Genomic DNA, 18,185 nt, shown 5'->3' with positions numbered 1-18,185 from the left:
ACTTCAGAGACAACAGTTTCCTTACTAAAAATAGGTTATTTGAAGCTCAAGGTTAAAAGTAAAGACATTACAGAGCAGCACTGTTAAAGCCAGTTTCACTCATGCTTTGAAAACTCTCAAGGCTTATATTCCCCTGTCAGGTCTATAGGTATGCAATAGTGATAGAAAAGGTTTTTATTAAAGTCCATACCAGTCAAAAAACCCTTCTTTATGTGGTATGTATATAATTGAGAACAATATATAATGCCAGTATTTTTCCCCCTCACTGCACTAAGAATTTTTATAAGTGGTTTTTAAATTCAATGGCATATTATGATAGTAAATATACCAATTGTGCGTGAGGTACCAATATACCATATGTTTAGAAATCTGGTTTTCAGTTAAAAGATCTGATGAGCTAAGTCAAGTGTGAACATTTTGAATTAGCATAGAAACTGACTAATTTCCTGGAAAATATTCCTCAGGGAGTAGCTCATTATCCAATCTACAGCAAGGGGGCACTGTATTGGGGGTAAAAAGTGGCTTCTTGACCCTTGTGAGCTGAATAGAGTAAGAATTCATGCTCAGATGTGTACTTGTTGCTATAACCCTTTCTGTTCTTTACCTGGCCTCACCTCTGAGTGTGATCCACAAACCCCTACTTGCCAGATCTCTCACTGGCCAGCAGAAGGAAAGAACCCAACTTGATGACTGAGGAGTTAAGAAAACAGGGCATACTGGGGATGGAGTAAAGGCTTCACTTGGTGAGACTAGGGATTGTGGAGGAGCTGAAGAAAAGACATTCTATTAGTTCTTCTATGGATGTAGAAGATCAGACCCATCGTCTTTAATGTCCTAAAGCTGATTCCTTCTCGCTTAAATGTGTTTAATTATATTTATGCCTCCTGTAATATAAACATTGTATGTTTCAGATTTTTCTAACTTTTTTTTTGGAGGGTGGGTATGGGATAGGGTATTTTGATTTATATTAAACCACGCCTTTCATAATTTCACATAACTACTTAGAGGCTGCATCTACACGAGATGCTGACTATGCAATAACCAGAGTTACTGCACAGTAGTGTTGCCAAACAGCTTTTTCATGACACTGACTGCACAGTAGCTCATTACTACTGTGCTGTAGCATCACGTCACACTTCCTGTCATGCAACACTACTGGACAGTAGTCATGGGCCACCGCACAGCTCACATCTTGTGTAGATGCAGCCAGAGAGTTATTTACATTGATTGTAATGTATTTGCTATTCTCTTTCAAGGTCCAGCTGAAAAGTGATGAATCCAAAACATTTGCAATGAAGATACTGAAGAAGCGTCACATAGTGGACACCAGACAGCAGGAGCACATACGGTCAGAAAAGCAGATAATGCAGAGTGCTCATTCAGACTTCATTGTGAGGTACTGTTACCTTAGTTCATTTAAAGGACGTCCTCAAGGCCTTTACTTTACTTTAGTTCACTTCAGTTTTAGGAATGATTGCATCAGCAATCATTGACCTTATTTCTTACAAAATTATGCTGTTACACAGTGAATTATCCCTGAAGTAGTATAGGTAAAACACCTTTTGAAATATAGGCTGAATGTATTAGGGTTAAAGTTGCAATGGTTTTGCTACACTTGTAACATTACAGAAGCCTATACATATAAAAGTTATATAATTATAGGATACACTGATATAATTTGACATTGATCCAATTATTAGGTCTGTGAATAGCCACAAAAATCACCTCTGTTAAGTAACTCAGCAAGCATAGCACCACAAGTTTCCATGTTTGTGGTCTCTCAATGATTTATCACTGTCTGTCCAAAATTCTTAATTTTCAACCCTTGCAAACTCACTGATCTGGAAGTCTAGTTGTACTCTATCTAGGTAATGAACTTATACCAGGAATATTAAAAGAATTTCAGCAAGCCAAAAGAGAATCTAGTTCATCATTCAGGATTTTAAATAGCAGCATTTTAATGGTTCTACGAGAAACAAAAGTTATGACTCTGTGGGTGCATCGATACATGCAATTAATGCACCTGAATTTTCTTCACAGAAAATTAAGGAGCATTAAACTACATCCTTGCACTCATGTGAATGTGCACCAATCAGGAGCAAAGTTGATTCTGATGGGAGCAGTTCACTCCAGGGCTGGTCCTGCCCTGCTCTGTTCCAGTGTAACAGTCAGGACGAGCTCTAGGTTGGTCCCAGTCTCCACAAGGTTGGGGAGAGCTGTTCTGGCAGCTGGGCAGCTGCATCCCAGCCACCTGGAGATTGGGTTAGGACCCAATCTCTACGTGGCCAGGTGATCTATCCCAGCAGCTGGGAATGCTGCATCGCAGCCATGTGGAGATTGGATTGGGATTCAATCTTCCCATAGCTGGGAGAGCTTTCTCGATAACTGGGACTACTGCTTTCCAGCCACATGGAGATTGGGTAGGGACCTGCTCTCCACATGACTGGGAGAGCCATAGGTGGCAGAAGGCTGGGGCTTGTGGAGCTTTCCCATACTAACTGCCAGTGACGGCAACAGCACCACTCGGCTTGCAGCCAGGCTAGTGCCCCGTGTGCACTCAACTCCACACGGCTGAGAAAGAAGAGGCTAACTGTGTATGTGTTTCACCACACAGAGCACAATGGGAGTTGTAGTTCTCGTGTTGATGCATGCACTCCACTCCTTCAAATAATATTTTCTTCCTCCATCTACGGGGAGAGCTGTCCCAGCGTCTGGGACTACTGCTGCCCAAATGTTTCCTCCACTTGGGGTGGTCCTGGGCAATAGTCATAAGTTGATGTTGATGTTACATTTTTTCAAGTTGGCCTTGAGGACATTCTTGAAGCACTTTTGCTGCCCTACTATTGAGTGTATGCCTTGATTGAGCTGGGAAACTAAAACTTGCTTCGGGAGTCTGGTGTCATACAGTCAGATTTCATGGCTGGCCCAGCAAAGTTGACATTGGATAATCATCACCTAGTTGCTTGGGGTGTTTGCATGTAAGAGGACACTAATGTTGGTGCATCTATTTTCCCACTCGATTCAAAGGAACTCCTGAAGGCAGTGTTTATGGTACTTCTCCAGCAACTTGAGGCATCTCCTATATGTTGTCCAAGTCTCAGCTCTGTACAATAAGGTGGGGATCACAACTGCTTGATAAACCATGAGCTTGGTTTCAGATATGATGTCATGATCTTCAAACACCCATTTCTTCAGGCATCTGAAATCTACATTTTAAGGCAATGTTGGATGTTTTTGTCTATGTCAGCTTTAAGTACAGGATGGCTTCCAAGGTACAGGAAACACTCTCATTGTAAATGTGAATTACTCATTAAGAGCTTTATGATGGAGGTCCTTATTCTGCTGAATATTAAGCGTCAGTTCCATTTTTTTGTATGCCTTGGTAAAGATGTTGACAATTGCCTGATGGTCTGGTTCCAAGTGAGCACACACAACAGTATCATCAGTGTACTGAAGCCCAATGATTCAGATCAGGATGCTCTTGGTTTTGGCTTGAAGTTGGTTGCAATTAAACAGCTTACCATCCATTTGGTAGTTTAGCACCATTCCATCTGGAAGCTTGTTGGTGGTAGGATATAGCATCACAGTAAGGAATATCAAGAAGAGCGTTGGAGTGATAATGCAGCTTTGCTTAACTCCCATCTTAACCTCAAACGGATCTGCAGTAGATTCATTACTAAGAATCAGCACTCACATACCGTCATGGAACAGGCAGAAAATGGTGGCAAATTCTGGTGGGCATAAAAAGTTCAGAAGCATCATCCACAGTGCCTCTTAGTTGACAGAAATCAAAGAAAGCCATGCAGAGAAATTTGTTTTTCCCAAAATTTTTCCTGCAGCTGGTGAGCAGTGAAGATCATGTCAGTTGTGCCTCTTGATGTCCTAAGCTCGCACTGAGATTCTGAGATAAGCTCTTCAGCAAGTGGAAGGAGACAGTTCAGGAGGGTTCTTGCAATGAACTTTCCTGTGGTGGACAGCAAGGTGATCTCTCTGTAAATTCCAGTCGAACTTGTCTCCTTTCTCGTAGACTGTCACAATCATGGTGTCCCTAAAGTCATCTGGAATTTTGTCAACATTTCAGATCCTTAGGATGAGGGCATGAAGCTGTGATCTGAGCTTCTCTCCCCATGTTTGAAGATTTCAGCAGGGATTCCATCAGCTCCAGATTCCTTGTTTTTCATCTGCTTGATGGCTTTTCTCACCTTGCCAAGGGTTGGAAGGATTTCAACATCATCTCTGACTAGAGTTGAGAGCACTCTCATCAACAACAGTTGAAAAGGTCTTCAAAATACTTCAGTGGACATGGGTTCCTTTTCCCTTGATTAGGTCTCCTCCATCTCAAGGGGGTAGTCCCTGAGTGTTCAGACCATATATGGCTTTGGTGGAACTGAAGAAACAGCACATATCATGGATGTCAGTGAAACATCAAATCTCCTTTGTCTTGTCTTCCCACCATCTGTTCTTCACATTACTCTTTTGGACCTCTGCTTTGGCTTGTTAGTAATTCAGTTTCTTTTGCTTGGAGTTGAAGTCATTCTGCCAAGCACAAAAGGCCTTGTGCTTGCAGTCGATCAATACTCTGATCTCCCGGTCATTCTCATCAAACCAGTCTTGATGTTTCCTGGTAGGAAATCCAAGTGTCTCTTCACAGATGCTGATGATGGTGGGCTTAAAGGCACTGTAAATGCTGCTAACATTCTCTTCCCATTGTTATTGATTAGAATTAACCAGGGTTTTTTTTATTGAGGCAGTAGTAAAAAAGTCTCGCTTTATTGGGTCCTTGAGTCCTCCAATGTTGATCTTTCTTTCATCAACATTGTTTCTGCTTCAGCTGTTGTTTAGGAGCCAGTTTGAGTGATATAACTGAGCGGATGAGTCAGTGATTGGTCCAGCAACCATCAGCTCCTAGCATAGATCAGGTGATGCAGCCGTGTTTGTGATCCGGTGCATAAACAATGATATAGTTAGTCAAGTGCCAGTGATTAGATTGTGAGTATTGCCATGAAGTCTTGTGCCTGTTTTATGGCAGAACAGGGTGTTGGTGATGGTATGTCCATGTTCTATATACTTGGTCAAGAGGAGAATGCATTAGAGTTGACCTTTCCCATTCTTTCCTTGCCAATGGTTCTATTCTAGAGGTTTGAGTCCCTTCTGGCTCTGTCATTGAAATTGCTGAGCAGAACATCAGAATGGACTTGGTCATGGTTGGTATAGAATTCATCCTTGGTTTCATTGGCAGCATTAAGAATTGGAGCATATGCGCTGATGACAGTGGCGTCTTGGCTCCCTGCCAATTTGAGACTGGGAATCATGAGGCACTCATTAATTCTGATAGGGAACTTTTTAAATTTGGTTTATGAGTTCATTCTTAATGGCAAAACCAACTCCATTAAGTCAGTGTTCTCCTTCCTGTTTGCGCTTCCAGACGAGGGTATAGCCACCTCCTTGCTCTTTGAGCTGCCCATTTCCTGCTTGCCAGGTCTCAGTCAGTACAGTGGCATCAATATTGTATTGCCTGAGTTCTTCAACCATGTTTGTGGTGTGGCGCTCTGGGTATTCACTATTAGAATTATCCATGAATGTCCTGATGTTCCAGGTCCCAAAATTCATTGTGTATCTTTTGTAGATTTTGACCACAGTAAAGATGATCCCACTGGATACAATTATTCAGTCAAGAAAAAGGTAGACAGACTATGTCTAGGGCACCTTTTCTAGCCCTCTCCCCATGTGGGGTGAACAGAATGGATCCTGAAGAGGGGTGCTCAGTCATAGTTGCAGTTGCCGAATTGCACTCCTGTCTCATCCAGGTGCTAGATAACCTTCTTGTAACTGCCACCTATTCATGCCAGTTCATGGCTAGGAGCTTCCAGACAATCACAGTCCTGCTCCTGTTTTGGCTAACTGGTCACCAAAGGGCTGGAAAAGCCATTTTTATGACAGATGCCTATGCATGATTTATTTTATCATCGAGAAGCTGCTGCTCATCAGCTTCTACATGGTTCTTGACAGAACAGAACCTTGATCCAAGACAACTGGATATTTCATTTTGCTGCAGCTTTCATCCGCCTTTGCAGCCATTGAGATTATAACATCTTCTTCTATCTGGTCTGCCATTGAGGCCTTGTAGACCCAGGGATGGGGGCTGGACAGGCTTATTATAATGGCAGCCTGTACTCTCCATGTCACAGCACCATCAAAAAATATACATGGCTTTTCAAGAGCAAATGCATTGACATCTGCTGTCCCCACCACATCCTGGTGGTGCAGCCACTGCTTGGTCTGTGACTGTTTATTCATTAGTTACTCCTGCTTATTTCTCAGCTAACCTTCCCTGAAGGTCATTCCACTATCTGCCACCTGTGGACATGCTGGGTAGCAGTACAGCTCTGCCACAAGAATATTGTAATAAGTGTTCAATCATAACAGAGATTCTAAATCAGAACTAATTCAGGGGGAGGGCTTTGTGAAAAGGAAAACACTATTAAAGAAATCAAAGCAGTACCATAAACCTATGTTTGCAAAATCTTTGAACAGTAGTTCTGTTTAATTACTGATTAAAATGCATTAAAACCAGGAGAATTAAACTAAGTGGGGAAAGAGGCTAACTGTCAGTAAAGCAAAATAAGCATTTAAAAAGAGGCTAATGTATTTATAAAATAAATGTTACATAGTGATTTAGTAAAGGACCAAATAATTTTATATTCAGCCAAGGGTTTCTGCATTGTCTCATAGATAGGAAAAGGGATGAAGGACAGATTCTAGAAATGAAACCTTTTAAAACCTCACTGATTAAATGGTGAGATGCTATAGTTCTATGTTACTATATATTTTACATCCAGATGTAGTGCTGAGCTTCAAGGAAGCAGTGAAAGGCCAGCTACAATTTTTTCCCTGAAACAATACAGAATTATCTGATACAGGGAAAACTTTCTGGCAATTTCTGGCATCTGCCATAAGGATGGCATCTGCAGCTGCAGACTCTCCCTCCCAGCTGTGAGACTTTCCATACTGGTGGCATCCCAATAAGGTATTTGTTAAGAGAAAGCTGGACAAATACCTCATTGAGCTTGTTTGAGCCCAGTTACCTCCTGCCCATGGTAAGGGATCGGATGTGATGATCTTACAGGTCCCTTCTGGTCCTTCTTTCTATGAGTCTATCTTATTGGGATGCTACCAGTATGGAAAGTCTCACAGCTAGGATGGAGAGTATGCAGCTGTGGGCAGTTCTGGCTGCCTTGAGTAGTAGGGGCAGACCCTCCTACACATACAAATCAAATACAGATACTAACCAGCTATAAAGTTAGTGCACATTTTCAAGGTATAACTTTATAGCTGGTTGTACTGTTTAATGGCATGAATAGGTACTTTGCACATATAGCTGGTTTCAGTTAATCACACAATTAATCAGTTAATTGCAGAATACCTGTAATTTGTAGAGGGGGCCTTAGTGTATTAATTACTTCAAAGAACTGAAATCTCTAATACCTTCTCTTTTCACTTAAGTCACTTAACCATGCAGGTCAGTTGTGCAACACAAATGCAAAAACCCGCGTATGGCCACAATAGTGTACTCACAGAAGGCATGAAATCCACACATCCCTTCAGAATCATGCTGCAGAAACTCAGTTTTAGGGGGGTTTACTTAACTTTTAACCCAGTGTAGTTTGCCAAGAAACCTTCCAGATGTACATACAGAATGTAAAGAGAGATAGCAATATGTACCTCTTTCTGCAGGAGCCTGAAACAATAGGTCTCAGAGGCGAAGCAACAGTACTGAGAGATTTTCCTGTGCATCTTTACAGATAAAAATTCATTTTGTTTTGCAAGATTTGTTATATAATGTTCTTATGTAATTAAATAAAATTATTCATGATGCTGGTAAGAATTTTCAGTTTGCTGCACAAGAGTGCCTATAGAAACTAGAGGCTGGTCACTTAAGGTAAATGCTGACACAGAGTACATGGGGCCTTGAAATATATGCTACCTGCTCCATCTATCTCATTAGGCATGTTTTTCACATATGCAGTGCCCCTGGGTGGGAAGAAAGCATCTTTTGATATCCAAACATTCATGGTTTCTTTTTAAGATCTGTGAAATATATTAGCAAATTAGTTATGCTAAGTTCTTCCATGAGCCACAAATTGAGTGGTATTCTTTTGAAATGATAAAATGAGAACGCTTCAGATCCAGAGATTGACTCCATACTTTGAAAGATAAAATGACCTACTTGTTACCACAACTGGTGTAGCTATCGTATGTCTTCTCTGTTAAAAATGTCAGACCATATATTTAGTGTACAGAAGAGCAATGTCCTTGTCCTCAGTTGTGTGTGGTACACCTCAATATTCAAATACTGAATGCATTCTGAAGAAATATTTTTAGCATGATACAACAGACTAAAGAGAGAAGATGAGGTGCTTAGCTGATAAGAAATGTGAAGTATCACCTAAGAAACTTTTGTCAGAAAAAATCCCTTCACTTTTTGTTGTATTTTTCTTGTTTACAAACAATAGGCTATATAGGACATTCAAGGACAGCAAATATTTATACATGTTGATGGAAGCCTGTCTAGGTGGAGAGCTCTGGACAATTCTCAGGGACAGGTAAGAAATTTTAGGATACACGCCAACTTGTGAATTGTGATATTCTAGAACTTCATTCTTAGTAAACCATGATAATATATGCCAGAGACCAGGTCTTCGGCCCTCACCAGGTTTTGTTTGGCACAGGACTCAGAAAAGGTGAAGAAGGGTAGAACTAAATCATGATTCTTTCTCTGCCCAGTCCTGCAGAAACATAATGACTCCTGATATAACTCTGAGTAGCTCAACAGCTGATCTAAATTTCACTAACAAGAGCAGAAACCACTTTACTAGCTGACAGTTGTCCTCTGCCACTTTGTCATGCTCTCTTTAAGAGAAGCCTACTTCACCCAAACCACTTCAGTTTATTTAAAGAAAACAGAGCCAGGAAACAATCTGGCTCATAAAGTCTGTCCATTCTGTGCACAGAATGAGGACGGAATCCCATGGAGAAACAATATGTGATCATGTAATTAAATAAGAATGCATATATACACGAGAACTATGTGTAGGTTGCACAGCCAACTTACATTATGATATTTCCTTACTTTTGAATGCTTGACTTCATTAGTTTAATAGTGTTTTTTAAAGATATGCAGTTTGTATGTCTGAGAGAAGAAGAAAGATATACAGACACCACAAATAAGAGGCAGAAAACTGTGAGATAAATTAACTATACATGGTATAGTAGCAATATAAATGTGTGTAGTTTAATTTGTTAAATTGATATGTCCTGAGAGATAACATCTAAGAAGATGGAGCAGAAAATAAAACATAAATTTGATATTTTACTTTTCCATAAGTATTTTTTTCATTATTCTTTTTACTAAAATGGGCATGTCATCATTGTTTAAAAAGCACTATAACATCAACATTGAAATCATTTCTTTTTTGAAGGTTTGTTGAATTTAATTCTGTTCTCTTAAAATTATGGTATCTACTGCCACCTAGCTTAGAAGTGCCTTTTTTGTTGTTGTTTCAGCTAGCACAGCTGAAGCAATTTTGCTGAGCTCATTTCACATAGCTCTGTATTCACTCCAAACAAGGGGCAAGTGTTTCACTTTTTAAAATAGTTGACAGATTGGTCATAATATGACAATTAAAATTTATTTTATCTTAAATTTGAACTTAACCTTTTTGATTCCTATAATAGTTTCCATTACTAGATTTGACCCAAAACTAGGATTTAAACAAAGCTTTGTGCAAATTGATTGAGAGTAGGTTCAGACTTGGTATCAGGAAGCATTACTTTACGGTTAGGTCTGCCAGGCTCTGGAATGAGCTCCCAAGGGAGGTGGTGCTCTCCCCTATCTTGGGGGTCTTCAAGAGGAAGTTGGATAGATATCTGGCTGGGGTATTATGATACCAGCACTCGCTCCTGCCCAGGGCAGGGAGTCGGACTTGATGATCTGTTCAGGTCCCTTCCAACCCTAGAAACTATGAAACTATGAAATTCAGCCTGTTGTTTAAGTGCTAGTTACATGAGTGTAAATGACTTTTCTTTTACACGTGAAAACAAGTTGGCTAATATTGAGTTTCTAATTAGGAAAGAGCTTCCAATTAGCTGGATAGATATTGTATTGGTAGGATGAAATAAAATAAGTAAGACTGGCTACTCCAGATGAATCTTTTAGTAGGAAGAAGAAAGTGTGTGATTCAAACTGTTGCTATAAAAGTTTGGCAGCTAATGATTAAATATCTAACCCACAACTTGCTGGATTGCTAGGTCTCATAATCAGTGTGAGATACTGATGTTCTTTCTTTTCCCAGTTGAATAAAACATAAGGACACCATACAGAAAGAAACTATCCTTATTTCTCTCATTGAAATTGTAAACTTGCCTTCTACATAGTAAGAAGAGAAACAGAAAATATGGTTGTACAGTTGTTTCACAGTATGGTTTCTTTTTGGCAGCTAGTGGGTTCCTACAATCATATCATTAAATACATTAAATGTACTCTCTTGGCACCACAAGCCCTTTAGGTAGTGAGACAGATATAACCTGTTGAAAAATGTGGTTTCATAGAAAAATCATTTTGAATTATGATTGCATTTTAGGGAACTTGATCTTGCAAAGTGAAATGAAGGGGACTGTTTATATACTTAAATTTAAGCACTTCCTTGGAAAAGAGCCAGTGTTTAAAAAGTTCCAAGATTGAGCCCTTGAAATCTAGCAGTATAAGTTATTTCCTGATGTTTAATTTTATTGCTATAATCATTGTAACATGCAATAGTAGTTCAAACAGATATACAATATTAATTGCAAATGATTTGAATACTGTGCTTAACCTTTTCCATTTTTTTCTGTATAGAGGTTCATTTGAAGATTCTACGACCAGATTTTATACAGCATGTGTGGTAGAAGCTTTTGCCTATCTGCATTCCAAAGGAATTATTTATAGGGACCTCAAGCCAGAAAACCTCATTCTAGATCACAGAGGTTATGCCAAACTGGTGAGCACTTACATTATCTTTCTTCAGAGCAGAGAGAAAATATTACTGTCATGTTCACTACCCTACAGTTAAGGCTCCATTGCCTTTTCCATTACAGAACTCCCATTCTGGGAGGTTTATAAGTCAGCCATAAAAATAGTGCTTTTGGCTTGCCATTAGAATTCCAGTCCTTGAGCGAATTGTTTTTAGAAAGAGAATGAGGAAAAATCAATCTAGGTATCTTTTTAGTTGTAAAGAGGCAGAAACAGAAGTTTGATATAGTTGTTGTAAAATCTGGGATCACACACAAATCTGCTACTGAAATGTTACAGGCTCATAGTATCTCCTATGAATAATATGCTTTTTGTTCTTAAAAAATGCTGATTTGTTTTATGGAGATACCACACCTTTGTTATCTCAAGAAATGATCATTATCATTTATTGTTTTGGAAAACTGACCTTGTGCTGTTAGAGTCGTGCTAATATGGAATGCTGCTTCAGTAGAAGGTTTGTTCCCCCACTGTAAGCAACATTTGGATTTTTTTTTTAACGCCAAACCTATAGACGAGGGGTTGGACCCCACAAATACTTGATCTTACAGGTTATCTTTAAATTATCATAAAAACACTTAAAACAGGAGCACTCACCTGTTTAAGGGCATTAATCTGTGCTAAATACCCTTTAAACATTCTAAAGTTATGCCAATTCAGACAATGGTTACCTTTGATCTGTTTTACCCAGGTCATTCTGGGATATCATTAATCTGCCTTGGGAAGAAAAAAAGCTCTATTTGCTTACTTCTAACATCCCAGGATGCAACATTCTCAGCCCTTCCCACTGTTTGCTTTGTGGGCAAACTTTCAACCGTTCTGAACTCTGCTGCCCAGTGGGGTGGTGCTGGCTCCCTCTTGCCCCTAGGGAGTAGAATATATATTCATCAAGCCCACTGGGTCTCATCTCTGCCTTGGTGTGGCTTGCATGCAGTGAGATCCCTGGGTCTCAGCTCAGCCTTAGTGTGGCAGGCAGTGAGCTCTCTATATTTCAGCTGTGCTGTGGTGCAAGTGCTAACCTACGTCCCCTCTGAAACAGTCCCAATTCAGTAGAGGTGCACTGATACATTGGTCCATACCATATCGGCACCAATAAAAGCAAATTGACATTATTGGCAATCAGCTTTTTTGGGCTGATGTAGCCAATATTGTTGCCAGTAAGTGCCATGCATGCACATAGCCACAGCATACACACAGCCAGGAGTGCAGCCTGGCAGCATGGAGGGCAGCATCTCGTCGGTAAGTCTGTGTGGGGGAAGGGGATTGGGGGAGAGACAGGACATGGGAAAGACAGATTGAGGCCCCCATGGTGAGGGAGGGAGTGGGGCTGAGGTACAGAGGCATGGGAAGGCAATGCCCAGTTAGGGCAGGGTGGGGGCAAGGCAGGGTGCAGGATGGAGCAAGCAGTTCATCTGGGAGATGCGGGGGGGGGGAGGGGCAGCTCCCACCACTGCACGCATCCCTGGGGGAGGCATGGGGGGCACATGCCCCCCAGATCTGTGTGTGGGGCAAGGACAGGCTGCCTGCTATGTGCTCGGGGCTGATGCTACACTTCCCTCTTCTGGGGGGCTGCACTTGGGCTGGGTGGGGTAGGGTGGACAGCGGTGGTACTGGGGGGGGCTACAGTGAATTTTGGGGTGACTGTAGCCCCCTCATAGCCTCCCCCCAGTGCTGCCACCACCCACCCTGCCTGGCCCAAGTGCAGCTGCTGGGAAGAGGGCAGCGAAACCCCAGCCCCCTGCATGCAACAGGCAGCCCACCCTTGCCCCACATACAGATCCAGAGGGGGCACATGCACCCCATACTTCCCCAGAGGTACGCACAGTGGTGGGATCTGCCTCCCTGCAGACCCTGGATGAGCCACTGGCTCTGTCCCACACTCTGGCCTGCCTCGGCTGGGTAGCACTTGCCTCTGCCCCAGCCCCAGTCCCACTCCCTCCCTCACCACAGGGGCCTCCATCTGCCCCCCACCATGTCCCTTCCTTCCCGCATGCCCTTTGCCCCCAACAGACTTATCAGCCAGACACTGCTCTCTAAGCTGCCGGACTGCATAATGGCAATTGGATTGGTATCAGCCAATATGGCTGGTCAATAATCAGCCATCAATATCAACCCAAAAAATCTTTACCAGTGTACCCCTACAATTCAGTGAAACATGTGCAAGATTTTGGCCCTTTATTTATTTATTTATTTATTTTCATTCCTCTCTCTTTACTTCTCTCCCCTGCCCATTCACATTTTCTCTCCACCCATACATTGTTCCAGCTGGCTCCTTCTGAATGTGGGAAGGAAAGTTCAGTCCCTGGAGGGAAGCCACATCATGCCAAGTTATATGCCACCCTCCCCATACTCTCCCACCCCACAGGAGGGATAGAGTTCTGGCTCCTTTCCATGCCTCTGCTCACCAGGCTCTTTAAGCTAAGTACAGACATTCAAAAAGCCTACGCCTGAATTGATTCTATCTTTGCAGGCTAGTCTAACCTGCATAGATTGAACTGATTTTCAAGAGAATAGACATTCACTTTTAATTATGGAAATGCAGCCACATGCTTACAGCTAGAAGCTGGGGGGTGCACGAGTAAGCACCTCCCCCCCCCTTCCCTTCAGGCTGAAGGGAAACTGAGCTGAGAGGGGATGTGGCCAGGCCCCGGCAGGCTGAGTATGACTGGGGAGGGGTTTAAACCTCCATCCTGGCCTGTAGAGACCCCAGCTGGGGTCTGCCTGGTTTTCCCCTACCCCCTACCCCATGCCTGCTCATGGCACAGCACAGTCTGGGACTCCCAAAGCCCCACTCCTAGCTAGGGGGCAATCCCACAGCGCCTTCCGAGCCACTGAGGCTGGGGTTTTGCTTCGGGTAGCCCAGAAGCAAAGGCCAGATTGGGGGAAGGGAGGGGAGCAAAATGGCCTCAAGCCCAAGTGGGGACCGGCACAGAGGGATCATGGTGGTGGCAGCTTGATCCTGGACATAAGCCTCACCAGGCACATGGACCCACTCCTGCCCTGCCTTGCATGACCACGGAGTGCATGGTGGTGACACACAGGGTCCTCTTGGAGTGGAACGTGAGGTGCCGCAAGTTCTGGTCAGACCCATGTGCCACCCCAGAGGCAGGGGCCAGGGGCTGGGTTTGGTCCCAGGGTGCAACCAGTGCAGGCCACTCTGATCCCACAGGACCCACTGCTGCTGCCAAGCACATGGCAGCACTGCAAGGAAGTGGGAGCAGAGCAGGGTGAGGTGCCTGGAGGCTCAGGCAGGGCCAGGCCCATGGGGAAGAGCTTGAACAGGCCAGGAGCATGGATCACCACTGCTGCAGGAGGGAACTGAGCCTGGAGTGACTTGTGTGATCCTCTGCTGCAGCTGCCCAAGCTTGCAGGCATCGTTGCGCCCCTCCTCCTGGGCCACAGCTCCGGTCTCCTCCCCTTGACCTGCTCGTGCTGCCCTATAGCACCTGGGCCTTTCCTGCAGCCATGGGCTCTTACCCAAGCCTGCACAGTGGGAACAGTGACCAAAGCAGGACACACTGCTAGGTAGCACTGGGAGTGTGGAGCCACTGCCTGCTGCGCACATGCGGCATAGACCAAGCTCCAGGAGCAGCCTCTTGCCCCACAAACTGCAGCAGTGCCTGGCCAATGTGCAGGATCATGGCCGGGCCAGGTCGGTGACATGGCTGCCCTGGGGCCACCCTGCCGCTGGCAGGTCCTGGCCATGCACCATATCTGGCTCTGCTCCCTGCTGCCAGTGGCTCTGGCCACTCCCAGGGCTCTGGTGTGGTTGCACCCCATGCCCTGCCCAGTACCTGGCAGCCACAGCCCACCACATCATGTGCCCAGCTGTCAGTTTCCTCTCCACCTAGTTACCCTACCTTCCCCCACGTCTCCCTGCACTCACCACTGGAGAGTAGCAACAAGGCTGGCCCGAGCCCTGGTGCACATGGCGTGGGCTCGCCGCCTCAGGTGCTGTTACCTGTGTCCCCTAGCTGCCAGATGCTGGAGCATGCACTGCTGACTCTTCCCCTACCTGGCATGCACTGTTGACTCTTCCCCTACCTGGCAGCAGCGCAGTACAGCCACCTGTACCAGGTTCCAGGCATGGGATACTACCCCTATGGCTTCCCCACTGCCACTGCCACCATCAGGGGGCCCACCCTGGTCATACTGGTAGGCAGCAACTGCTGAGCATGCAGACGGAGGCAGTGGGGAAGCTGCAGGGGTAGCGTCCTGTGCCTAGCACCTAGTACACAAGGCTGTGCTGTGCTGCCACCACCAGGTAGGGGAAGAGTCAGCAGTACGCATTCAGCTTGGCATCTGAGGATGCAGGTAACAGTGCCTGAGGGACGCAGGTAACAGGGGCTGAGGGGGCGAGCCCGCACCATGCATGCCACTGCAGGGTCCAGGGCTGGCCCAGGTACTGCTCTCCAGTGGGTAGAAGGGGCTGCTGGGCAGGAGCTGACACACTCAAGCCCCTTTCTTGACGCCCCCCCCCTGCAGCCTGGGTCCCTCTGCTCAGCGGGGCTCATGTCCAGGATGGAGCCACTGCCACTGCGATCCCTTTGTGCCTGTCCCCACCTGTGCTTGGGACCATTTTACTCCCCTTCTCCTCCCCTCCCCCAATCTGGCCTTTGTTCCTGGGCTGCCCCAAGTGAAACCCCAGCCCCAGCAGCTGGGAAGGTACAGTGGTATTGCCCCCCTGGCTGGGAGGGGGTCTCTGGGGAGCCCAGGCCATGCTGAGCCACAAGCAGGGGGGGAAAGCCAGGAAAAGCCCATCTGAGGTCCCTGCCAGTGGGACAGAGTGGGAAGGGAGGAATTAAAGCCTTCTGTATCCCCATTCGCTTGTGGCTGGTGCTGGGGCTGGCCACGTCTCTGTCCCCCCACCACTCCAGCAGCAAGGGGGGTGGGGGAATGTGTCACAGGCTGCTCTGCCCCAGCCAGGCACACCCCAGCCGGAGTGGAGTGGGGGGGGAGGGGAGAGAGGGGCAATAAACCTCCTCCCTGCCCCCTTCGCCTTAGGGGCCCATGCCGGTCCAGCTTCTGGCCACAACCCCTGCCTTAGAGGGCAGAGGGATGGAACCTGGAACAGGCAGCACAGTCCAGCCCAGGGCTGCAAAGCATGCTGGGTGACTCTGATTTAACTTAAATCAGGAAGGGGTCTGGGAGAGGAGTTCCATAAACCAGTTTGACCCCAATCAGTTAAGTCTGATACTACATTCAGTCAGGTATATCTTAAACCAGTTTCAGCCACTTTGAAACTGGTTTATGTGCACTGAACTTCTGTTCTGTTACAGGCTTAAACCAGTTTCTGATCACTCAAACCAGTTTATGTGTAACTTCTGTCTCTATCCCTAGTGGCAAGTCACAGTTGTGCAGGTCTGAAGTTACATTAAGACTTAATTTGTGACTGCTCTGAAACTTTTCTAACTTTAAATCAGGATAACATTACACAGATTTAAAATACTTGACAACACCCTTAAATATGGGCTTAACTGTAGGCATGGATACATCCCCAGTGTTTTCAGGTAAAGCTTTGAGGTCAGTGGAGCCACTTGTACTAAAAATTAATCATGTGTACCACTCTTCGTATTGAAAGTGAACCTGAAGGTCTCAGTGGATATTTTCATTTTCAGCAGATAAACCTGTATTCCACTGGTAGCCCTTAAGCAAACACCCACTGAAATACTTTCATGTGTTAAACAAAGAGGAAAATGTGGCCAACAAACAGTATTTTTCTTGGACTATGCTCTGCCTAAGTTGTAAATGCTATGAGTTCTTCAGATGGCATGGATTACCACATGAAGTGGAGAATTAGGATGAACCACGGAAGATGCTTATGTTGACCTAAACTGTTGTCTACCTTTTGTTCTGTCCTAAGTAAACTGAACTGAATAGTTCATTATTCCGCTAGAAGTTGTGTGTTAAAAGAAAGAATGTGAGCAATATAGAAATCCTCAATATGGCTTAAATGAAGCAGATCATAGATGTAAAGGACTTATTAAAGTAGCTCTGGTAATCACTAGCCATCTATCAAGAGACATTTGGATCATTGTCATTTGCTCAGTTTAAGATAATCTTCACTGTATATTACAAAGGTTAATCAAGAAAAAGTTGCTATATAGTTTTCTGTTTATTTTAAACAACTCTGGACACTTTGATTATGATGAAATTTCCATGAGGAAACCTTTATTTCTGCTTTGCTTCTCTGTAAAAAAACCTAAACACTTCACTGAAATGTCCTTTATTTCTTTGCCTTGATAGAATTCTATTCCTTTCACAGGTTGATTTTGGCTTTGCAAAGAAAATAGGATTTGGAAAGAAAACATGGACTTTTTGTGGAACTCCAGAATATGTAGCCCCAGAGATCATTCTGAACAAAGGTCACGACATTTCAGCAGACTACTGGTCATTGGGAATCTTAATGTATGAACTCTTGACTGGCAGGTATGGGCATTGGAACTGAAACTGCTGATAAAAATAGATCAGTGAATTTCAGAGTATTTCTGCCGCTGTCACTTTGATTAGGACATTGGAAGATTGGGAGCTAGCATTGTTGTAATGTTGTAATGGAATAAAATTGTTTGATAAACCAAATAATTAGTTTTCTAGTTCTGTGAGAGGGGAAGAGGAGCCTGGTGTTATCTCGCCCCTATCCTTTTGCAGTAACTACCTCCTTCTGCAGATCAGGGAGATAGGTATGGCTCAGTAAATTATCTCTTAACTGTCCTCAGTTAGTCAACAACAGATTTTATTTCCACTCCTGACTGAGACTAGCTGATCAGCTGCATGACAGACAGGGCTAGAATCATAAAATCATAGAAAAAGAAACATAAGGAAGCACTGATGTGCAAGTCACAATCCACCTGCTGTGATATTTACACAGCATGGAACACACTCCTCTTGCCTATCAGTGTCAATAAATTTTACAACCACAGATTAAAGAGAGAGGAGGGTCTTTAAAGTTCTGATATAATGCAGAAATATAAGTCTCAGTTTTACAGTTTTCCAGGGCATTCTGCAGAATTATTTGAACAAATTTCAAAATGTTTACTATAATATCTGTTTTAGATACAAATATTAAGAGAATAACTGTGATCTAGAAATTTGAAACTTGTTTCCATTTACAGTTTCCCTA

General features: G+C 44.0%; 1 protein-coding gene across 1 annotated transcript in view; it reads left to right on the top strand.

The window, feature by feature from the left end:
* Positions 1 to 18,185, top strand: part of PRKG1 (protein kinase cGMP-dependent 1) — a 1,043,514-nt gene that overhangs the window by 1,011,543 nt on the left and 13,786 nt on the right. The window contains exons 11-14 of the mRNA XM_025203354.1: positions 1,257 to 1,396; positions 8,514 to 8,603; positions 10,895 to 11,036; positions 17,331 to 17,494. Of these exons, the coding sequence (XP_025059139.1) occupies positions 1,257 to 1,396; positions 8,514 to 8,603; positions 10,895 to 11,036; positions 17,331 to 17,494 (536 nt within the window). The remainder of the gene's footprint in view (positions 1 to 1,256; positions 1,397 to 8,513; positions 8,604 to 10,894; positions 11,037 to 17,330; positions 17,495 to 18,185) is intronic.

Source organism: Alligator sinensis, unplaced genomic scaffold (genome assembly GCF_000455745.1).
Source record: "Alligator sinensis unplaced genomic scaffold, ASM45574v1 scaffold543_1, whole genome shotgun sequence".
NCBI classification, from domain to species: Eukaryota; Metazoa; Chordata; order Crocodylia; family Alligatoridae; genus Alligator; species Alligator sinensis.
This window is presented reverse-complemented; position numbering and strand designations above follow the sequence as displayed.